This window comes from Apiospora aurea (genome assembly GCF_038362705.1).
Source record: "Apiospora aurea strain CBS 24483 chromosome Unknown utg000003l_segment0_segment0, whole genome shotgun sequence".
NCBI lineage: Eukaryota > Fungi > Ascomycota > Sordariomycetes > Amphisphaeriales > Apiosporaceae > Apiospora > Apiospora aurea.
The window spans coordinates 2,394,771-2,418,400 of record NW_027117390.1 but is presented as its reverse complement, the minus strand read 5'-3'; the positions used below and the strand labels follow the sequence as shown (position 1 = coordinate 2,418,400).

The window sequence follows — 23,630 nt, the reverse complement described above, 5'->3', positions numbered from 1 at the left end:
TACATCGCTCATAGTCTCTTAGGTCTTAAATAGCCCCCTAGTGTCCATGGCACCTGCGATACGATATGGCGGCTGTGCCGACGAACAGGCCTAAAGCCGTGGAAGTAGAGGCGACCGCCCCTAGAGCTCCTCCATGACGAAGTCGAAGTTGGTGCAGCCCTCGAGTGTCTTTTGCGACGAGGCAAAGACGCCGTCGCTTGTGCCTGTTACTTCTGAGGAGCACTGCTGGAAGTAGACCTGCCCGGGCGAGACGATGCCGTCGCGCTCGCGGGTGCACGTCAGCAGCCCGGTGCCGGAGCCCGAGGCGCAGGTCACGTAAAAGTCGACGGCAAATTCCGGGTCGAGGGCGATCCGGAACTTCAAAAGGGAGGTGCCGTCGGTGTCGGTGAGGCCGAATAATGAGCCAATGTGTAGTTGGCCAAAGTAATCGAGGAAGGCGTTGGACGCCGCCTGTTGACTTTTGAAGGTCACTAGGCGATCGGTGGAGAGTTTGACGTAGCTCCCGTCGAACTGGGAGCCGGAGGCTCTCAGGATGCCTGATGTCGGTCCCGGGAGTACTGCGCGTAAATGGGTTCAGGTCAGCGGGTGGCATCAGAGGGGGCGGTGGCGTCTTTTGTGGTCCTCTTCCGGTTGTCCACATTGAAATATCAGAGCACATATCGATCAAAGCATAATTGGGTACTAACCTGTGGTGGTGACGGTCGTAGCCTGTGTCTGAACTACTCCGGTGGTGGTTGTCTCATGCGCGGTGTTGATGCTCGTCTGCGATATGGTCCATGGTCAATCAACCGTATCCCATCAGATCGTCAATAGAAACGGGGCTATGACTTACCTGGTCGACGGTGGAAGTAAGAGGCATGGTCAGCGTCTGTGAGACCACCTCGGTCACGGCGACGGTACGGATCTGCGTGACCGTCGTGGCCAAGCTAACGGTCGAGTTGGCCTGGGTCGTCTGGGTGACTTGCTCGCTGTCGGTCACGGTCAGGGTGGTTACCGGGACCTCGGCCGTGATGGTCGTCGAGCCCACACCGTTTCATCGGCAGGCGCTGGAGAAGGCCTTGTCTTCGGCGCAGACGCCGGCCGCGTACGCCGGAAGTGAGACGGTGGCGGCGGCGCTGGCACTTATGATGGAGAGGGGCAACCCCCTTCGGCTATCGCGCCCGGGCAGTGCGCGCAGCGGGGGCAGGTCTTTGCCAAGGGGGCCCAGTGCGCGGCGTAGGTCGGGGTTGACCATCACATTGGTCCGTCTCAAGGTCTTGGGGTCGAAGTCCGGGATTATAGTTGAGGTGATTACGATCGTGGTGGTTTCAGTGCCGGTAGTCTATTACATAGTTGGCAACTGGCTCCGAGCGATGAAAAGCATTTTGCAACGTGTGACAGGATAGCTTACTGTTCGTGTGGCGGTCTCGGTGGTAGTGACGGCGACAGTGTTGGTCTGATATCGTTTGGGTCAGCGAAATCTCCCCCTTCCCAATCCCAGCGCTTTGAGCCATACCTCAGTAATCTCGCTGACGACAGTAGCGAAGCTGGTCTCCGCGGTAGTATCGGTTGCATTATCGGTCTAATATCACGGCTATCAGAATTCTGCCCAAAAGCCCCTTCAGCATACTTTCCCCGCAGTCTTCCTTACTTGGGTCGCCGTGTCAATTTCGGTATCCGTGAAGCTGTCCGTCACACCATGGGTTTGAACCGCTGTGACGGTGACGGTGGCGTATCTGGCCGATGGCGTGACCGTCGTGCGCATGAAGGCCTAGCAGTCCTCCTTCGGGTTCTGGCCGGGGACGTCGGTATTGCGCGCCGCTAGGTAACAAACGTCGGGAGTGCATGTCAGGCAGGGCTTAGCCTCGACGACGCGGCCGCCCAACAGAAGGAAAGGAAGGAGAGCGAGTGTCTTGTACATGGTGAAAGAGTGACAGGCGGTGAGCTGTGACACCGTGAAGACGGTAGACAGAAGGGAAGGCGACTGAACCGGGGACGGGACGAGCCTTCTAATAGTAGGTCGCTTCTAGTTTGGTATTGATGTATCATAGGACGATCATCGTGGCGTTCCCAATCTCCGCGCGATTGTCTTTCGAAGAGAGGGCTACCCCAAAGGAGCCCCGGGGTGCGCCACACGAGATGGTGTGCGAGGATGGCGAGCTGGGCTCCATTCAGCGACTTCCAGACGAGTCCTTGGTCCTCCATGAGCGCGTACAGAGGCACACGGCCATGGTGGGCAAGCAGTCGAGCCTCGGCGTCGTGGGGGCCGGCGCCGCGCCCGAGGATTCAACAACATCGCCGGCGCGCAGCCAAGGCGCCGGTGCGATACTCAGCTGGCGACTTTCAGCTCAGCTTGGTTTGCATCAAATCCCTTTAAAGTGGCCACAAAGCAGTTTTTGGTGCTAGCTAGGTTGCCACGCTAGCCCCATCGTTGCTTGAAGCCAGCGATTCATAGACTCAGCTCTGTGGTCCGATCATAGAAACCACCGACAACTACGTCCAATTCGTACACTTTACGGTCAAAGAGTAAGTACCGAGTCTATGATACTATCTCGCCCTCAAGTACGTATACTAACTACTCGAATGTAGGTATTTGACCAGCCCCTCGGTTCCTGGCTATATCTCTTCCACTGATGCGACAAGGAGTCTAGCAATGTGTTGTGTTCTGTATTTAACTCAGGAAAATCACACCATGGAGGTGGAAGACGAAGATATGGCATGTGACATACACTCTGGATCTTACGCATTCTACCACTTTGCCGCACGCACATGGTGTGAATTAACCATCACGGCACTCACCGAGACCACGACCCAAAGGGATTCACAGGAGTTGATACGCTGCTTGAAGTCGCTGGTATCACTCAAACGGGACCCGAAATTCGAGGATAAAACGACATACAACGATATCACGTCACTACGCAACTTGAAGTCAGAACACAAGGACCTCTATGACACTCTCTGTCAGCTCAATGACTTCAACAATATATGCTCGCGCTCGGACTATCACCTCAGGAAAGGTATGTTATACTCCGTTCTGTTGTCTGTCTGGCTTGTGTACTTACTTCGTCTCTTGCGAAGGAGCGGTTTGGGGCCACCTGGACCCATTGACAATATCGGAGACATCTGTCCGGGTTCACGAGGCACTTTCTCAGATTACCTCTTCCCAGGTCTACCAGCTTGACAAGAACGGAAACGACCAAGTTTTGCTGAAATGGCACGGTCCACTCCCGTTTCATTGTGGATATCTCTCGTGTATCTCTGGACGGTATGGTTTCGAAAGCCCCGAAAAACGAAGAATTCATGAGAATAACCACGATCGACCATGGAAATGTCGATTCTCCGATTGCTTATATGCCGAGGGAGGTTTTGGTTCGCTGAAGATGCGCGATGACCATCTGGATCATTTCCACAAGGAATCTGGTGATGCATTAGTTGCCGCGTCCCTGGAAGTTATGGAGGAATCCTTCATTTTTGATCTGGCACGGACAAACCAGGCTGCCTCTATAAAGACTATTTTACCGGAATTCTTGGCTCTGAATGGGAAGGTTCAAGGAAAGATTTTAGAGACGGCATCCTTATTCGGCTCCGTGGAAACCTTGGAAATCCTCGTCGAAGGCTTGAGAGGGGAGGAGCAGGGAGTATACGACGATCCAAACATGGAGATGAGCAGAATATCCTTGTACCCCAAACTTGCTGTTTTGAAAACCTCTGGTGTTGCCACTACGATATGGGGAACGATCTTACGATTACTTTTGGAAGTTAAAACTACGGAGGGATTCGCACATCTGCTTCCAATCGTGTGGAAGTACACGGACATGGCCAAACTGTTGGCAAGTTTACTCTCCTTGGAATGCTACGAGGAAGCCTATCATATTTGGAAGCCCTACGGATTATTGGATTTCAAGTCAGGATACATGTACTGGACTGAGAGCGGCAAGCGCCCTCAACGAACGTCAAACAGCAACCAGCGCGAATACACGGACAGAGGTCTGTTTCTAGCAGTAGCTGGGAACCCTTTGAGGGAAAGCTTGTTAATAGAGTTTTGGGAAGACACGCACATGTTCGAGGGAATACCGGACCGGGTCGCCGCTAAAGCACTGGCTTATGCCATCCGAAGTGAAACCTCTTCCACCAAGCTCATGCATTACATAGTGGACTGTGGCGCGCCAGTGAACTTCCCTTATCAGAATGGTAAGTCCATTGCCATGTCATCCCTGGAAGCTGCCACAATGATAGATTCGCTGGAGGGGCTAGAAATAACGAAAGTACAGCTCTTGCACGGAGCAGACGCAACTGCTCAGGGGGGCAGTAAATTCATTTGTGATGCTCCACTACCAAGGCGATTGCCTGAGCTGATAGGTAAAACCTGGGATGATTTCTTGGTTGAAATGAATGAGCAGATCAAGAATAGGAAGGCCGGTTGTGACATCGGGGGCAATGGGAGGCAGTGAGCCATATACCCTTGGGCACGGAGTATCCCTTTGGGCGTTAAAATATAGTATTTTTCGACGTGCAAGACTTGTGATGCGTCCAAGTATTAGTGCGAACTATAAAATCGGTGTTTCTTTATTTTTATTCTTGAAATAAGTCAACTGCATGATTTTGATACATGTTGCTTATCTCGAAGTCATTTCGTGGTAATGCCGAGTCCGATAAGACCATCAAACAGATGTCCCGTACTGCGCCACTGCGCCCGAGGACCTCAGCTTAAGTGCAAGCGCCAGCACCAATCCAGAACGAAATTTGGATGATGTCGAAAAATGCCGCGTGTTGAGGATTTTCGACTCCGCAGATGGCCAAGTAGTACTATCTGCTTTTGCCGAGCCTAGTCTTCGGATACGATCGAAGCTTATGAGGTACGTATAGCAGCAGTGCCAATAGTTCCATTGCTGATATTTCCAGACATCAACTGCACGCTATAGCGATGATGACCGAGCGGAAATCGAATATCATCGGTGACCCAAAGTTTCCATCGCTCTGGATCACTGAACACACTACCCAAGGCCTCCAGTAAGCTAGAGCCTGACCCTCAGAAACAATGTTTCTGACCTTCCATATCAGATACCGTCATATAATTACCGGAGCTATCAACACCATCCCAGTACAAACAGGCGGAGGGCTTCTAGCAGATGTATGTTCGCCCAGTAATTGTATATTTTCAATCTGACATATAACAGGACGTGGGCCTCGGGAAAACGCTGACAACACTTGCTCTGATCTGCTCATCGCTTGATTCAATGGAGCTCGGCTACACCAAGCTAAATGAGGGAGAGACAAGGGCAACTTTGGTTATCACACCTAAGTCGAGTAAGTTAGACTGTCTCCGCTGATCTACGACAAACTCTGTCGCTGTACCGAGTAGAAACGTGGTTTTGCTAACCGACTCACCATTCGTGAGCTGGAAACAACAAATTGACTGGTACGCCGCTATCTTGAACACGATCTTTCAGATATTTTACTAACGAGACATGGAGGCACATCGATGTGAATCGCTTCAGCTATTTCCTCCATCATGGGAATGAGAGACGAAAGGCATCCAATGGATTCAAGGATCATGATCTGGTACTGACCACATATGAAACACTGAGGTCGGATCTGAAATCAAAGGGGCCACTCTCCACAGTAATGTGGCTGAGGGTGGTCTTGGACGAAGGTAAGTAACCCAACCAATTCATCAGCTTACTATCTAATAAATAATTGAAGCCCATCATATCCGGAACCGGAGCTCTGAGGTATTTCAAACCACATGTAAGCTTCGCGCTCACTATAGGTGGTGTCTTACTGCAACACCTATACAAAACTCCATTGACGACTAAATATTCGGTAGTAAAAGAAAAGAAGGGAAAAGATCGATAACTCGGTCGAACCATCGAATAATCGAAAACAAACTTTATTATTTAAATCTACGAGGTCGAATTGACCTAGCCGAACCTTTATCGAGGGGACGCAGCCAAGGCGCTACGGTATGGATGATCCGATGGATGATCCGATGGTTGTTGACACCGGTCGCGCCGGACTCGCGCAGAGCCAGCACCACCCGCGAAGCAACGTCGCGGCGTACAACCAAGGACCTCAAACGCCTCAGACGCGTCCCAGCAGCGAAAATGGCTCGAGAAGAGGTATCGAAGAAGGATTAAAGCATTTGGAGAAACTGATCGCCAATCTAGTAGCCCCCAGCAGTGGGCGTGAAGAGATTTTCCAAGTGATTGGGGAACTTCGCACCGAAGCGACCGAACTACGACCGCACCTCGACGACGACGATAACGCGCCAGTAACCCGCGGGGAATTGCGAAAGATAGTCGGAAAAGCCATCGCCCAAGCTACGCAGGATCCCAAAGCTATACAGACCAAGTCCTGGGCTCAAGTTGCATCTGCGCCGCGTGGCAGCGATCCCACTGCCTGGCAACCGAAAGTTATCGTCCCAGCCCGCCGAAACCGCGAAGTGGTAATCAAAAGCGTAGATCAATCCAACGACATCCAGAAGAGGAGGCCAGCAGATATCGTGCAGAGCGTCAATACGGCAATCGGGCATAGCGAGGCTATCGCAGCGAGGAAACTACCTAGCGGCGATGTCGTCCTTACCTTCAAAGACGAGGCGAAGAAACATGCAGAGAATAATGGATGGGTTTTAAACGCCTTCGGGACCAACGCGCAGCTTGCTTGCAGAGAACTCGCAGTTATCGCGAAAGGGGTCCCAGCGAAGAAGCTGCGGGATACCCACGACGAAGCCGCGTTACTACGTAGCTTGCTCGCAGATAAATACAACCCGAGAGAGATCTCGAAATGTAAGCGTAGCCTGCCGAAGAATCCCGAAGCACGCTACGCCTCCCTTATCCTGCATGCGAGCTCCGTCCAAGCTGCGAAGGACTTGTGCGACAACGGCTTAATATGGGATTCCGAGATCTTCGACTGCGAACCGTATGACGCCAGCCTCCGCATCCAACAGTGCTACCGCTGCTACGGCTACGGCCACGTAGCTAAGTATTGTCGGAAGCAGCAGCGATGTGGCTACTGCTCTACAGCAGCACACCCTGGGGGAGACCAAGAGTGCCCCCAGAGAAGACCACGAGGCAGGAAACGTTGTGTTAATTGCGGCAGGGAACACACGGCGTGGGATCGCGGCTGCCCCGTAGCGATCCAGCAGAGAAAACGCGTAAGAGAAGCTTATGCCCACCGGCCTCGCCAGTTCGAAGTCCGTAGCACCGGCGACAGCTCGGCAGGAACAGGGCGTCTATCACCACCGACGACGCTCCCTACCAGCGATAGAGAAGGGTATACAGTAGTCTCGCGGAAGAGAGGCCGCCCGCGATTCGATTCGACAGCGAGCAGCCAAGGCAGAGAGACACGCTCGCAAAGCCGGCGCGGCACCGTCGCTCCCCTACTAGCGCAGGACACCATTATAGTCTCATAATTATGAGCTTACGAATAGCATACTGGAACGTCGCAGCATCAAAGGCAACAACGGCACTTGCCTTAACCAACCAAAAAAGAGTACGATATATTAGCACTACAAAAAGTATGGACGAACCCCCGCACGCAGACCGCGTACTGCCCAGAGACAGCCAGGTATCGAGTAATCTACGGCGAGGGCCGAGCGGCTATCTATATACATAAACGCCTCGATATCGCCAAGCTGGAGACTAAGGCAGGCCCCGATTAGGCTGCCGTTACGATACCGAGGGGAAAAAGTGGCCGCTTTACTGTATGGTCTATATATTCGCCAATCCAAGAAACTTCTCGATGGCGGAGCCCCCTAAGCGACCTCGATGCGACCTCGTACCCCGGGCGACACTTGCTCGTCGGAGACTTTAACACACACTATCCGCTCTGGAACGTGCATGGCAGGAAATCGTACGGAGCAGACAACCTTCTTGCCTTTACGGACCAATGGAACCTAGAGCTAGCCACGCCATATGGAGAAATCACGAGACGACGCCACGGACAAAGAGATTCCACGCTAGACCTGGCCTGGGTGACACGAGGAACGACAATCTTATATGAAGGAGACCCTGGCTTAGAAGGTTCTGACCACAGGGCACAGGTCGTCCGCGTCGAACTAGAAGCCAACTCGCTACGAGGTAGTAAAACGAAAGCAGAGGGATGGAACTGGACGATGTTAAATAAAGGGCTGGCACGGGCGGAAGCCGGAGCACGTTTAACCGATATCGCCGAGCCAATAAGCCCGGAAGAGCTGGATCAAGCTGTCGATAACCTTATAGGCGACCTACGAAAGATTGCCGACATAGCAGCCCCAAAAAAGACCCCCTATACTGGTAAAGGTACGCCCTGGTGGTCACCGGAAGTCCAAGAAGCGCAGACTATAACGAAACAACGATACCGAGCCTATCTCGCGGTACCCTCGCAATACACTTGGAACCAATACACCGAGTCGAAGACGGACCTGGAGAGAATCGTTCAAATGGCGAAAACGAAAAGCTAGCGCCACGCAATCGCCGCTGCCTCCCACGATTCTAAGACACTTTGGTCGCTCGAACGATGGGCCCGACTACGGAGCTGGACGCCACCACAGACAGCGGGAATCCCAGAATTACGACGTAGCGAAGGAGCTGCTAACGAGGCGCGAAGCCACGACGAGAAAGCTACGCTCCTTTCGGAGAGGTTCTTCCCTAACCCAGAAGCCGACCTTACGGACTTAAATACCGTACCGAACCACGCCCCTAGCCTTACCCCTATCGAGGCAGAGGTAACGGCTGAGGAGATAAGAGATATTATTAAACAGACGGGACCCTGGAAGGCTCCAGGGGAAGACCTTTTACCTCCTGGTTTCCTCAAAGCGTGTGGGGAACCCCTTTTCCGAACGTTAGCCGGCTTGGCGACAGCGAGCTTCCGGCTTGCCTACTTCCCCAAACGTTTCCGTACGGCAAAGGTTATCGTGATCCCAAAGCCAAATAAAACAGCAACCGAAAAGCAGACACCTGGTGGATGGAGACCTATTTCATTACTCAGTACGGTCGGGAAGGTAATAGAGACAGCTATGAACCGGCGAATTACCGGAATAGCCGAGGAGTACTCGCTTCTACCTAAAGGCCAGATGGGGAACCGGACGCAGCGGTCTACCGAGCTGGCTATTCGACTAGTTACCGACGTCGTCCGTACAACGTGGCAACAAAAGGGCGTCGCTTCCCTCCTCCAGCTCGATATTAAAGGCGCTTTCGATACAGTCAACCATAAAAGACTAATTGCTACACTCCGCGAGAAGGGACTGCCGGATTGGGTCTGCCGATGGGTCGAGAGCTTTATTACGGACAGATCGGTCCACCTTCATTTCGACGGCAAGTCGTCAAGGAGGATCCAGCTCCGCGCTGGTGTTCCGCAAGGCTCCCCGCTATCACCGATCCTCTTTATTCTCTATATCGCTACACTATACGAGGAGCTAGAAGCGCACGAACAGCTTATTATCGTCGGATTCGCGGATGATACGAATCTTATTGCCGTAGGGCCAGACCACGTTACGAATTGCCGAAACCTAGAAAGAGCCTGGGAGACTTGTAGCCGCTGGGCACGCACGAGAGGGATGGAGTTCGAACCTAAAAAGAGCGAGCTTATCCATTTTACTAGAGCGCGAGAAGCCTGTACGCTGCAGGTACGCCTCGGAGACGCTGCTATAGCGCCGGTAACCTCTGCGAGATTCCTCGGCGTCTGGCTCCATCGGAAGCTACAATGGAAGGACCACATCTCAAAAATCAAAGCGAAAATGGCAACTCAGACATTAGCTCTCACCAGGCTCGCAGCGTCAGCTTGGGGATGTTCGGTACGAAGGGCAAAGGAGCTTTATACGAAGGTAATACGCAGCGTACTCGCGTACGGAGCGTCGGCTTAGCATAGAGTGGGCGATACCGAAAAAGGGCCAGCCCTTAGCCTTATAACAGTCCAGAACTCCTGTCTCCGGACCGTGACAGGGGCATATAAGGCGACCCCCCAATGCTACTTAGAGACTGAAGCGGCAGTTCCCCCCTCGACCTCTATCTAAGTGCGAGGGCAGCTAGCTTCGAGATACGCACGGAGACTACCGGGAAGCTACAACTTCTACGCGGCGCCTGTATAAAAGCGGCAGAGATCATCAATAAAGAACGTAGCGCAAGGAGAAGGAGACAAAGGAGACCCCAAGGGGCCACTAGCGAAGCCCCCACGACTCCATGGCCAAGCGACGCTCAACTGACGTCAGCCAGACAATGGCTAAATGGTCAAACGGTCGAACAAGCGCTCAAAGAGAAATGGGAACAAAGATGGTTCCATGCCGTCACTCCGACGCGAGGCCGCCGCGAACTAGCTGCAGAGTCGCCGCCAGACTGGGGAGCGTGCCGTCGTTACGACGATATGCTCAAGCACGAAGCATCGGTCCTAATACAAGCACGCACTGGAAGAATAGGGCTCAAGTCGTTCCTGTTCACCTGTCGGGTTCCAGACGTCCCGACGCCGCTATGCAACTGCGGTGAAGGACGGGAGACAGCCGAACACCTGATCCTATACTGCAAAGACTTCGAGGGAAGACAAGAGCAGCTAGCAAGACAGCTAGCACCTAGTCCGCTGCGAACTCGTCGCGATCTAGCGGCGCTTACTGCAGAAAAAGATACGGCGAAGGTTATCGCAAAGTGGCTTCTACGGACCGGTCGACTGCCGCTGTATAAGTTGGCAATGGAGATTGGGGGACCACCCGAACCTGGATAATCTCTCTTCAGGCCCTAAAGCAAGGGTCACTAGGCTGGTGGGTGAGAACCAGCATGGTAACGTCGAGCACGTGAGGTAGATTTTACGATATTGGCAGCGTGTATTTTTAGTCCAGCTTCGGCACGGTTTATTACACGAGGAACTAGGTAGATGTACCGAAGGCCTTCGGCATACGGCGTACTATTAATAATAATAATCCATTGACGACTACGGTGCCCTATTGGCTTTTCTCCGAGTTCATTCGTTGAACACCAAAGCACAATTCGACAAGCATGTTTCCAACCCAATTAGAGATCAGCCACCAGATGCCTATGGCAGGCTAAGGGATCTGGTAACGTCCACTTGCCTTCGCCGGACCAAGGTGACTGCTGGTCTCGCAATTCAGCTCCCATCCCGATTGGATGAAGTCGAAAGCATTGCTTTAAACGATGAGGACCAACAGATCTACAACCTCTTCCAAAAAAAGGCGGAAGATTTGGCATCCCGTCGCAGCAGTCAACGTCCAGGCACCGAATCCTCGGGACGTAATATTCTGGCCCTCATTACGGTTCTTCGGAGGATATGTGACCATGGAAAGCACATGCTACCCCCCACGGGCCTTCCGCTACTGGATGCCAACTTGGACGATGGAGCTCCAAGCTTGTCCGGTATAGTGGACAGCTCTTGTTCACAATGTGGCGAAGACCTGGATGATCTCCCGACCGTGTCAGATGGCTCTTCTCCCCGATCTAAGGGTGTTCATCGGTTGTGCAGCACGTGCCAGGGTGCGCAAAAGGAGGACAGCCTAATCAAACCTATGGAGCTTGACGATGATCCAGAAAGCACGAGTATCATTCCCGCGGTCTCATCAGACAGTGTGATTCCATCGGCCAAGGTGAAAGCCTTGTTGGCAAATCTATACAAGCGTCCAGGCAAGAGGCGAGTGGACTCCGTATTGCATACTTTCATTGAGAAATATCACTAATTTCTGATACAGTGTGATCATCACCTCCTGGACTGCCATGCTAGATCTTGTCGAAACCGCTTTTCGAAATCCTTGAACCACACTGGAACCCGATGTTGGAAGCCCAATCCATCGACCGCGTTCATCGTATCGGGCAGACACACGACGTGGCTGTCACAAGATACTTGGTGAAAGACTCAATCGAGATGGTGAGTACATAATTCAGACCTTGCATCATACCATCAGGAGTATTTAAAAGGCTGATGTCCAAAACAGTATGTGAAATGGGTTCAAGACGACAAGCTCAGGCTCATCAAGCAGTCTCTGCATTGCACGGAGAAGGTGGAGGAGTTTGAGAAACGAAAGTCAGAGGTACGAAACGCAAGAGGAAACCTTTTAGCCTGAACGTTACATGTTAAAAGGAGAAAGCGCTGTTCTGGGGCCCCAATTTGGCAAGCGTGGGATTCCATTTTATGATGGCATGACAGCGAGGTAGTAAATGGTTGGTGGTTGCTCCCGCGTACTGAGTACATAGCCCCACTTCATGAGGCCTGGGCTGATTGGATAGGCGTAGCCGCTCAACTTGTGCCCCACTTGCCCTATTGGCAAGTTCGACTAATCCCCTTCCTATTACTTGCTTTCCCCCAATCGGATTATAAGAACGAGCCGGGAGTACGCATTCCAGGCTACCAAGCCCAAGCTGGTCACTCGCCAGTAAACCATTGCGTCCAAAGATGGCGCCAACTCGTTCTCGACCCGTTCTACAAGGCCCTCACCAAGGTTTTGTGAATGAGTTCATCCACCGAGAACAACAGAATCGAGTTTCGAAAGGCCCGAAGTCCTTGACGGCGACGCAGCATGCAGCACTTCGGAAGCAACTGCAAGAAGTCCGTTTTCTGAAGCCGGCATGGGCTGATAAAACCAAGATTAATGTGGCAAGAATTTTGCGCAAATGGAAAATGTGAGACTCGTCCCTTTCCCCCAACTGGCCACATAGCTCTAACTAATGGAATAGCTTCTGTCGCGATGTCGTGAATGGGCCATGGAAAGCCGTCCTTGAACAAGCTGACCGAGCAACCGCAATGGACTTTCTATTACATATGTGTAAGACATACCGAATTAAGTCATTGGGCACATCTTGGGAGTACTATCGTCAGTACAAGCAGCTCTATGCTAGCGTCAATGGCCGCCACATTAACACGAACGATAACAAAGAGATTCTCAAGGTACGTAAGTTATAAATAAGCACTTCCAGCCATTAACAGTTTCGCAGTGGCATGACGCTACCTTGGTACCTCATTTCAAGCTCCGTCCTCCGAATGTTGATGGTAAGCCAGTCGTGAATTCTGACGGTGTTTTCGCTCTTCTGGTCTTCAACATCGCCTATGACGACGGCATTTTCGCAAGTGAGCGTTAACGTATCAATCTCCTTGGTATATACTAAGCTCTGGCATACACAGGAGTACGACCTGGTGAGCTCGTGGATAACGAGACACACAAGCCATCGGATGGATCTTGGGAAGATCTATTTGCCTCCAAATGCTCAACCAGCTCGAATGAGGACAACAACCATGCACCAGACGAGTTTCAGCTGCTCGAAAACATCTTGGCCCGTGAAACTACTGATCGTGGTCGCCCGAAAGCGTTGTGCTACGAAGACATTCGACTTATGGTGGTACGCCACCCAGAGACCGGCCAAGACATGTTCTCCATGGCTGTGAAATTCATACACCACAAGGGAATGGACAACAACCCGAAGCCGTGAGTGTCAGTTATTGCGATGATTTCGGAATCATTGCTGACATTTTATTTAGCACCATCTTCTGGTTTACCATGACGCGCAAATTGATATTCAATTTTATCAATGTGATTATCTGCTTAGCCCTCTGCGACGACGCCTTTGATGCCCCAAGCTTGACGACTGTCCGGCGGGTCTTCCAAGTTAAGAACGCGGGCCCGGTCAAGTGCACAACCCTTCGATGGAAGAAACAGTGGCTGAAGCGGCCGGTTTTCCGTGTAGGAGATGAGGTTGTTCGCTATCACAAGCTTCGCGATGACCTAAAACGACAAAGTCTTGACATGGGGAATGAAGAACCTATCACGCCAAAGGCCTTCCGAAGAGGCAATGCCAACGTTATGAACAGTAAGTCCCAGTTCAGTGTTTATCTACTATTTATACTGAAATTATGCAGGAAAGGCCCCTGACGCTGTGCGGGATCAGGCGCTACGCCATGATCCCAAATGGGCTACGTTCAATAGTGCGTATATCAACGAGAACATCGAATTTAATACACAGAACGCCTTTCTGGACGAGCCAACAGAAGACGCTCTAATCAACCTATTTACTCATGTCGGGATGACGCGTGACCCACGGGCTCGAAGAAAAATGGTCCCTAAGTAAGTTTGGGAGTCCTTGCCGCCGGATCCCGAGATTGAAGCACTGAAGCAACGACGAGAGATTCTCAAAGATGGCCGGTATCGATACAAAGGACAAGAAAATGAGGAGGAAATCCGAGTCCTGTCAGGGAGCATCAAAACGAAATAAGCGCAACGCGTAAGCAACGTCGAGGAGCAGTACCGGCAATACTTCTTCTACAACAGGCCCACGTGGGATATCGAGAGGCAGGCCGCAGGTGAGGAAGAATTGGTGGAACTGGAGGAAGCCTGGCAGCCCGAGATCGACCTCCAAATCCCCGAACGCGCAGAGCTGGCTGAGGCGTTCCTTTTTCAACCGGAAGTGCCCACCTTTGAGGATATGCTGGAGTCATGCATTCACGCTGTCGATGTTATGTTCCGACTCTGCCAAAAGCGGGAGACGCCTAGACGTACTCGTATACACAAGCGAGCACAGGTTCAGCCGAACATAACCGATGCAACCCCTCCCGATCCTCATATTTTCCCATTACTTATGCTGAAGACACAATGTCCACGGTGTATTGGGGATGGTCGCCTTTCGTACCAAGAGCGAACCTTCACATACAGCCGGCCAGCGGTGATGAACGATCATTTCGAGCGCGCACATGTCAAGGAGATCAGAGACCTCGAGCAAGACAGACTTATCTTCTGCGAGCATCCCACATGCGTAGAAGAAGGCGTTAAGCTGGACGATCTTGACCACTTTCGAAATCATGTACAGACTGTCCACGGTGTGTGGCTCAGACCTAGGCCTTCGGTGGGATGATTTACGATATAGTATGCCAGGTTAGCAGGGGATCAGAAGAAGACGAACCGGACTCGGACGTGACTTGTATGAAGGCTTAAACCAAGCTGGCTTGGAAAACACACTAAGTATGAGCCCGCAATACAGTGGTTTTACTCCTGAAGCCTTGAACGCATTTTATCAAAATTAACGCTCTCCACTCTCATTTCCACCTATCTTCGTTACTTGCCTATAGCGAATTCCTCGTTACTGCTCGTGCCGAGGCTCACTTAATTAGTCATCACAATTTATCTAGCAATCGACAGATTTCTATCCTTTGCTGTCTAACAAACCATTTTCGGAACCTTCTGTGAGCCTTTGGTCAGCACAGCAGGTCCTGAGAGGCGGGGGTTCAAAGCCTTGGATTTCGCATCTGTCTATCGGGTCTATCTCATATCATATAGACAGGTCCTTGGTGTCGGAGCGCACGCCAACTCATCCCTCTTCAGACATGTGCTCCTTACATGGGGCACATAGGCCTTCCTTAACCTTAATGTGCCTCCATCTCGCACTGAAACATGCTGTAGCGTGCTGCCACATCAGATTGGTTGCTCATACCTTCCAAAACATCGCCTTATTCCAGGCGGCGCCTTTTATACTTGTCGTGTTTATACGTAGGCGGCAGGATTGGATCTGTTTCTAGAAATTAACATACTAGGGTCTCAAAGTACAGGAACAATTGCTTGACTTGCCATCCGATCTCTCTAAATGCAATACAGTATCACGAAGGCGTTGAACGGTGAGATTTTGTGGGCCAAGAAGTAGTTCGAGTCCGCCGTAGGCTTTCATATAGAGTTCTCTAGCTGCGATTCGCTGGCCCTGATGGGCTCTGAGATTTGCTAGGTTTTGCATGGTATTGAGTGCCGGCCTATATCGAACGAATATGTCGGCACCTAAAGCCTTCTCGTATCCTTGCAGTGCCCGTTGGTACATCGCCTCGGCCTCGTCCATCCTGCCCTGGTCGGAGTAGAGGACAGCTAAGTTGTTGACCGTGTCGAGTGTGGATGTGTGGTCTGGACCCCATGCCTTCTCCTTTCCTTGCAGTGCCCGTTGGTACATCGCCTCGGCCTCGTCCATCCTGCCCTGGTCGGAGTAGAGGATGCCTAAGTTGTTGACCGTGTCGAGTGTGGATGTGTAGTCTGGACCCTATGCCTTCTCGTATCCTTGCAGTGCCCGTTGGTACATCGCCTCGGCCTCGGCCATCTTGCCCTGGTCGGAGTAGAGGTCGCCTAGGCTGTGAAAGGCCCATGGTATATCGTGATCGCTATCTCGAATCGTAGCGTAACATCTGACGGCATGTGATAGAAGCCGTCTCTGTAGCTGCCAAAACTGGGAGCTGTCCCTTGATGGGACCAGTGAGGCTACACAGCCTATCGTGAATCTAGCCAAGTCAACATCCCAGGTTTGGTTCAACATGTGGATGGTCCAATTGTGTACACAGGAGTGGATGCTGTATCCCCTTGACTCGGTTAGGCCCGGAGTGCCAGTGTGTTGGTCGACAAGCCCGTAATCGTGCAGCGTACCCATTGCGTCATTGAAACTCAACTCATCATTCAGTTCGTATACCCAGGCTGGACGATCGTCTTCGTCGGCCTGGAGGAGTTCGAACCAGATGTCTTCGTTGTCAAAATACGCCCACCATCGGAGTAGGTGGCCTGCGAGTGGATTGTGTCTCCGCAATTGATCATACGAGAGCTGCCATGTGGAGCAGAGCGTGCGGTCTTGGTAGGAGCCTAGACCCGGAGTGTTTGCGTGAAGTCTTGCCCACGACTCTTTGTATAGACGAAGGTAACCATCGAAGCCGATTGAAACCCGCTTCAAGTAAGCTCCAGCCGTGGCAAGGGCAAGGGGTAGCCCATCAAGCTCCCTTACGAGACTTCTAGCGTCAACGTCTGCAACAGTCATTAGTAAAACTTCAATTGGCGATAAGCTTCTTACCGTATTATAAATCATGCCTGCCTGAGGTTTTCGAGAGGATTTCTAGACTGTTCTCTATTGAGACGAGCTTTCTTATTCGAATCATGTAACCAAGATCCACTTGCGACGAGCGTGTCGTAATAATAATCGAGCCTTGATACGCCGTAGGAAGAAATTGATGGATGTCAATTCCTGCGCCTTCGGCACTATTGGTCAATCTCGGATTGTCGAGGTTGTCGTAGATAAGAAGCCACCTCGTGTTGTTTGATAGGCTTAGCCAGGCCTTGACGGCTTCTATTGTCTCTTCATGACTCTGCCGTTTGCCTTCAGCACTTAAGAGGCTGGCGTCGGGATACTGCTGCATTATCTGCGTCGCTACTTTGATAAAGCTTTGCTGGATCGAGGCCTCGTCCTTGATGTTGAGCCAGAATACAGCGGAATACTCGTCTCTGTATCGTTTTGCGTAGGTAATGGCGATTTGTGTCTTGCCAATACCGCCGAGCCCGTGGAGAACAATGACGCGACGGCTTCCATCCGAGCTTAGACTGCTACGGATCTCCGCCAGTTCACCTTCTCTTGCGACGAAGTGCTGCGTCTCGGGAACATCCGACAGGCTGAAGGTGACAGAGAAATTGTTGGCTCGAGTCCCTTTTTTCAGTCAGCCTTCTCCCAGCATCACTGTTTGGAAGGAATAAACCCACCCTTCACGACTTTCTGGATCTCCTCGCGCAATCGTTTCTGGGCATTATCTCGCCCTTCGCCGTAGATCAGCGGCATGTGGACGTCGAATATCCCCAGGAGCGCATACGCCAGGTCCTCCGGGTATTTTGTTTGGCGGTTGCGGACCCAGGCTTCTCGTTCCGAGACGGGAAAGTCGGACAACGGAGTACCGTTGAGTGCACTCGCCGGAATGCCTGTGATGTCGCGTATCGCAGGTCTCAGAGATTGCTTGTCACCGAGCCACACGCCTTCCTTGGAATAGAAGTCCACTGACGTCGGCGCGAGGAGCTCTTGGAGTATCCAACCACGAGTAAACCATCTGCTTTTTCGGAAGGCCCCTTCCCAAGGCGCCACGTTGTCCCGCGCATCAGTGTCGGCAGCGCTGGAGACGTCGGCAAGATAGACGTAACATCGTTTCGCATCGCGGTACCACCGGAACATGCTGTTGATCGCAGTCTGCAGCTCGATGTTGTTGGACTTGTCGATGCAGCAGGTGTCGACCCAGAAATATCGCAACCCGTGTTGCTCCACTTGTTCGGCACAGAACTTGATCTTGTCATAGCCAGCCTTGTGCTGCCAAGCAGCTGGTGTGTTCGCTAGATCCGCATAGACGACCTCGTCTGGGCCCCACGTGTGGGAAAGGATCGCGTAAGGAGGCGCATTGTCGGCAACGAAGTCGTCGGTCAAGCTGCACCGGCCAGCATCGTCGCATTGGAGTAGCCGCATCGTAGGGCGCAGGAGCTACGCGACTCGGCGCATCGTTGGAATGAACGAGAACCTGGAGTGTGGCGCTCTTGCTTCAAGAAGCTAAACCGATGTCAACATCGCCATCATTGTGAGGACAGCTGGCCCTGCACCAGGCTGCAGGTGCGGGGTATGGCTCAGCCGCAAGCCAGGGATGGCAAGCAGACGAAAGATCAAGATTCGTGCATGCCCGCTGACGTTCCGTTTAGTATCACGAAATACCACAGCCAGGCTTGCCTCCCAGCTAGCTTGCGGTTCGGCCCGTGGATTAAGCAGTACGGAGCGCGCATGCGATCCCATAATTAACGTTTTCGCGAAAAGAAACCGAGTTGTTGCGGAGTTACGAACTATGTGGGCTTTTGGGGCGGTACTACTCGCTTCAGCCTTCGCAATAAGAAGCAACGCCAACGAACCCATTCATTCGAGTCCGATCAGGGAGATTGCCCCGATCGTCACAATGGCTCAAAGTGAGCCAAAGCAGCAAGAAGCCTGTTGAAGTTCAAAACTTCGGTGCGCGTACAGGGCTTACACAAGGACTGCTACGCCAGTGCACCAAACTTTGGCGCAATAACCGGAACGTGAAATTGACTGCCCCAGGTACCACTGGCAAGGACGGACATCCGCCCACCCCTGCACGACCTGACATCTCCTAGCTGCCATGTTATGCCACCCACAGTGCGCAATCGTCGCCGTAGTGGGCAGCGTCCTCGTAGACTACGAAATCCGAATCGCGAGCGAAGCGCTCGGCATCGGCGTCGTTCGTGGATTGTACGGTGCTGAAGGGATCACAAGCAGGGAATAGGCCACCGACGCTAGGTGGGGCGCGGTGTTAGCGTACAGTACTTCGCCAACACAGTCGATTCGCGGCTTTCTGGTAGCAGAAATCTGCCGCGCGTAACTAGAAACCCCGATCCCAGACACGTCGTCGCGCTCTAGTATATACTACGCGCATGTGCGCGAACCCCAAACGCGTAAGCTAGCCAAGCCTTGCATTTTCCAGATGGAGACCTCAACTCAGCTATTCCTAGCAAGGCTCATCAGTTCGACTGCGGCTTTCTGTGAGGTCCACAACCCGAGCCTTCCGCCCATACTAATCAGCGAAAGACCAGATCGCAGCTTCGTTGCACGGTTTTATATAGCCTAAGATCTTTTGGGACTTTGTGACCCATTCCCTCGACAGCGCGGTTTCGCCATTCCCTTACTTGCAGATTGCGAATCTTATGGCTGCTAGCATGGTCTTAGCTTGGGAATGGCCTGCACCATGCTTTGCTCGTTGCCGTCTGTACCACTGCCCTGTCCTCCACGCAGCAGTCCTTGCATTAGCGCTCATTCCCGCAATACTGCTTTATCAGGGCACCAATGCCGCGATATATTACATTATATCAGCTACACTGTACTTGTTATTCTAAAGCACGTGATGGACCGTCTCGGCTAAGAAATTATTACTATTAATGTCTACATCTACCTATTTACTCATCCGCATCCGTGCCGGAGCTCATCGAAAGACATGTGCTCCTGTGTGACATAGCTTACCTCCTGTGTTCGTTAATCCCTAGTTCACACCAATCAGGCGTGAATCAGCGCTCGCTTCGTCTTCTTAGTTCTTCCTGGGCTTGCAGGTTACTCCTGTCCTCGTGTGCCACTTCGGCCATTCGTTCTCGTTCTCGGCTCTGTATAATTTTCGGATAGTCGATCCTATGGTGAAAATTGAATTGCAGCCATGTTATGTAGGGGTACGCGTCATTCCCAAAACGCTCGCTTTCTGTGTACCAGTCGGACCTGCTTATCCATTGGCCAGTAGTAAAAACCTTGGCGGTGGGTTGCCGGCATAAGGGGCAGGTTACGTTCCGTTCCTCGCGCATGACGGTTCGAAAGTATATTGCCAAGCATTTCGTATGGAATATGTGAAGACTTTCACATGCAATGGTGCAATCTTGGAAAACGTCCCCTAGTGGCTCGGGGTAAATGGAGCAGCTTTCCTCGGCGTTGATTCGAAGCAATGGGCTTTGAGCCCATTGGCGTTTCAAGGTATGTTCTTCCGTCCATGGGAGCCTATGTTGGTTGAAAGTCTTCGCGGGTATCCGGACATGGTTGTACCTTCCGCTATAACGTGTAGTGAAAAAGGTGGATGCCCATGTCGTCTCTCCTCTGTGGTTATCGTTTTGGCAAACCATAAGGCTATCCTCCCTACGATTCGTTGCATGCCGCATACATCCGTCGCAGTATCCACAACCGCACTGTATAACCATAGATGCCGAAGGCTGTTTATCTAGGGACTCCCTCCTCAGTGAATTGGTGGTTACACAGTTTTGACATCGGCCTGCGATGTTTTGCCCATGGACCGTGTTGTATATGGCTAGAAACTATACCTGGTGTCAGTCAGCAATCTGTATATTCATATCCGGGGGTGATTTACATTTTCTAAATCGTTGTCCCTTTGGGTACTTTGCCGCGATAGACTCGTTTCCGGTTGGGGCTGTGGGGCATAAGTAGCAGCTGGCCGGGAAGCTCGTGGTGGTCCATCGTCTCCTGTAGCTGGAGTTCTCGGCCCGGTGCCTCGTCTCTCAACACTGGTCACACCTGCGCGGTCTTGAGCGAACACGGGCACTCCAGACCTCAGGTGAACTGATGTTTGGCCTTGAATCTCGTCGCCTGTGCGAGACTGTTGACCTCGAGGCCTTTCGACCGACGGGAGAGGCTGGCTTCGCGCGGCCTGTGCGGAACGTGGCTGTCGCCGTGATGCTTGTGGCTGGCTAGGACGCCTGGGTGCCGCACCACTGCCACTTTCCTCGGGCCTTAAGTCCGCAGGCGTCTGGCTCCTGAGCCGTGCACCATTAGCTTGAAGGCTAGCTCTAGCCGAGGAAGGAAGAGGCTCCAGTGGGGGGTCTTGGCCAGCTATTTGGTAGTGTGTATCAATACGGTCCTGCCCTTCGTCTCTGACGACGCTATTCCATACGCCACGACTGACAAAGGGTGGGTTAGGCCCGTCAAGCTTCATCCAAGTATAGGTGTTCCTTTGTGGATTATTGACATGATCGTCGTCGAGCAATGGATCGAGATTTGTATATGGACATATCCAGAAGATGCCAGGTATACCATTCGCTCGGATATATTGGGCTAGCCCTTGCGAAGTCAACATACGGAGGCTTTCGAACTTAGACAACCGGATTCCTAGCTGTTCTTTCTTGCACGCATAACCACGGCGAGGCTGGCCGCGACTAAAAGGTGGCAAGGTAAGAAGTATATAACCCTTCCAGGGCGGCGAGCCTTCGATCCGAGCAGTTTCGCATCCACCAGTTTGCGGGCAGCGGAAGTCCTCGTAAAATTGCCTGCCGCGTACTGTGCGAATATTCGTTGGCTGGGTCCCATGAGTACTCGGTCTATTGTCCGTGGCGAATACATCTAATTCGTCCTCGGTGCCAAGAGAGGAAGTATCTAGAATAGGATTGGTTTGTCTAGCTGTTTCGGCATGTCCAAGTGGCTCAGGCTCAGGCTCAGGCTCAAAGGGCGATTCCGCCGTGGCTTGCGCATCGGGTACGGATTCAGCTTTTGTAGTGGTATGTGACCTCATGGAAACGTCCTCATCCGACACCTCGATCGCAATTGGGATCTCGCCTTCGGGCGTCTCATCTCTAAGTCTTGGGTTGGTGCCTGCTCTGTTGTGGGTAGATCTGGTCGTCCCTACCGCACCTTCTGTTGTTTCAACTCCAGGATCTGGGTTGTTTCCTACTCTATTGCGGGTAGATCGGGTCCTCCCTAGCGCGCGCCTCCCTACTAACCCTTGCGACTCCTCTAGTGCTCGACGGTCTGCGCGATTCATGATAATAACTGTGTTAATAATGAAGAATAGCAAGATTTGATTAGCGACGTGAACTAGATGGGCAAGCTACATATACTGGAGGAATAGATTCTAGAAACACATTCGAAACCCGATTCCTAGAGTCTGTTGCTGCGGAACGAGTTCCTGTAAATAGTATCTCCTTTCTGGTTTTTGCAATCAGTCGAGTCTTCAAAAGTTCCCGCCTCTGGCTGGGCAGGTACTTATTCAAAGCAGCACAGAAACCGAGCAATGGCTCGTCCCATGTCGTCTTGATGTAAACTTTACAAGCCTTCCTCACAGGGCCATCATTGTACCGCACGTCCACGGCCACCGCAAGCGCATACCTCACGACCGACGGAGTACAGAAGCCGTTGACCTCCTCGGACATACCGTGGCGGTAACGATCCCGACCGACACGTATCGCGGGATCTACTGGAAGATGCCTATAATAGAGCAAATCACCTTACCAAGACCAGTTGATTGAAGCATGCGGGATAACAACACTGGATTGTACTTCACAGATTATGATCCCGGCCGCTCACTTTATGTTGAGCTTCTTACGAGTACCGGGGATCATGCATGTGCTTAAAGGATGGCGTAAATGTGACGCTTTACACAGTCAGTATATAAATGGTACTCCATTCATAGTTACTGTTGCAGCCTTCTGGTCATCTCGGACTTGCATGATCGTAACGGTACATGGAACGTCGGAATGACTTGTGGGACTCTGGCAGGCATGTGCCCATGCCACATCACTTGCAGCGACCCACTGCATCCAACCTGGAAAGCGAAAGCGGACGCTGAACCGAATTGTACGAATCTATTTCAGTCAGGGGAATAAACTCATATACATTTAACTCTGGCCAAAATAATAGGGTAGGCTATTATAAGTAGTATGAAAGAATCTTTTTAATTTTGTGTACGCACTTCGTGGCTTACCAACGCCCAAACGCTAATGTAGGAGGAGTCTCCAAGCACAGGATTTTACCCAAGGGCGAGCCTCTACAGCGGAGAATAAGTACCCGAATAACAAAAAAACTACCTACCATAATTGACATCCCTTTCTTCTACACATACTGCATGCATTATAACGCGATATTGATCGTTGTACTGAAGATACTACCATCTAAAAGATATTGGCTTAACGCAAATCCTGGTGTATTTATGTTTGATCGACGAGGTATTCGTCAGGTCATCTACCGTAAACACCCATGACCCTTATTGCTAGCGGTACCGTGTTGTTTGTTCAACGTGGAGTATGCTGTCAAGACAGGTTTTGGCGTTGAATTATTAGTAAGCTCAAGCATTAGCGTTCTGTGGTCTAGCAGTGTGGTCCATGTTAGGAACAGTACAGGAATGAGCTGGCTACTGGACAGTATTTCTGCCACATCATTTACGCACGGTGCATGAGCCCAATAGCCAGCCGAATAATCTGACATCTGAATGGGCAACGCTAAAGCTGGATGTTACTGATTGCTAGCCGCGCACTCGCCTAGCGCGCTGGAGAAACAGGAGCTTTGAAGACTGATGACAGGCCATGATCAAGACCCCGCCTGGACACCACAACGATCTGTCGCTGGAGCCGCAGACCACTGCTTCCGTGAGGACACATACGCACT

At 51.8% G+C, this 23,630-nt stretch overlaps 5 protein-coding genes across 5 annotated transcripts; 2 read left to right on the top strand and 3 right to left on the bottom strand.

Moving 5' to 3' along the window:
- Positions 1-120: 120 nt before the first annotated feature.
- Positions 121-1,900, bottom strand: PG986_004611 (uncharacterized protein; the record flags this gene model as incomplete). The annotated part of the gene is made up of 7 exons (XM_066840833.1): positions 121-557; positions 687-762; positions 833-968; positions 1,089-1,321; positions 1,391-1,435; positions 1,496-1,561; positions 1,814-1,900. 7 exons carry the CDS (start codon positions 1,898-1,900, stop codon positions 121-123), a joined length of 1,080 nt encoding a protein of 359 aa, XP_066703460.1.
- Positions 1,901-2,118: 218 nt separating this feature from the next.
- Positions 2,119-5,358, top strand: PG986_004610 (uncharacterized protein; the record flags this gene model as incomplete). The annotated part of the gene is made up of 9 exons (XM_066840832.1): positions 2,119-2,335; positions 2,460-2,505; positions 2,569-2,996; positions 3,061-4,170; positions 4,649-4,835; positions 4,882-4,989; positions 5,041-5,110; positions 5,157-5,286; positions 5,342-5,358. The coding sequence occupies 9 exons, from the start codon at positions 2,119-2,121 to the stop codon at positions 5,356-5,358; spliced, it is 2,313 nt and encodes a 770-aa protein (XP_066703459.1).
- A 6,987-nt stretch (positions 5,359-12,345) lies between these two features.
- Positions 12,346-14,792, top strand: PG986_004609 (uncharacterized protein; the record flags this gene model as incomplete). The annotated part of the gene is made up of 8 exons (XM_066840831.1): positions 12,346-12,572; positions 12,627-12,837; positions 12,885-13,017; positions 13,072-13,372; positions 13,426-13,754; positions 13,804-14,008; positions 14,058-14,165; positions 14,213-14,792. The coding sequence occupies 8 exons, from the start codon at positions 12,346-12,348 to the stop codon at positions 14,790-14,792; spliced, it is 2,094 nt and encodes a 697-aa protein (XP_066703458.1).
- Positions 14,793-15,300: 508 nt separating this feature from the next.
- On the bottom strand, positions 15,301-18,173 carry PG986_004608 (uncharacterized protein; the record flags this gene model as incomplete). Its single annotated transcript, XM_066840830.1, has 6 exons — positions 15,301-15,321; positions 15,369-15,408; positions 15,466-15,888; positions 15,994-16,702; positions 16,797-17,375; positions 17,429-18,173. 6 exons carry the CDS (start codon positions 18,171-18,173, stop codon positions 15,301-15,303), a joined length of 2,517 nt encoding a protein of 838 aa, XP_066703457.1.
- A 2,413-nt stretch (positions 18,174-20,586) lies between these two features.
- Positions 20,587-22,011, bottom strand: PG986_004607 (uncharacterized protein; the record flags this gene model as incomplete). The annotated part of the gene is made up of 1 exon (XM_066840829.1): positions 20,587-22,011. The coding sequence occupies one exon, from the start codon at positions 22,009-22,011 to the stop codon at positions 20,587-20,589; it is 1,425 nt and encodes a 474-aa protein (XP_066703456.1).
- Positions 22,012-23,630: the final 1,619 nt, after the last annotated feature.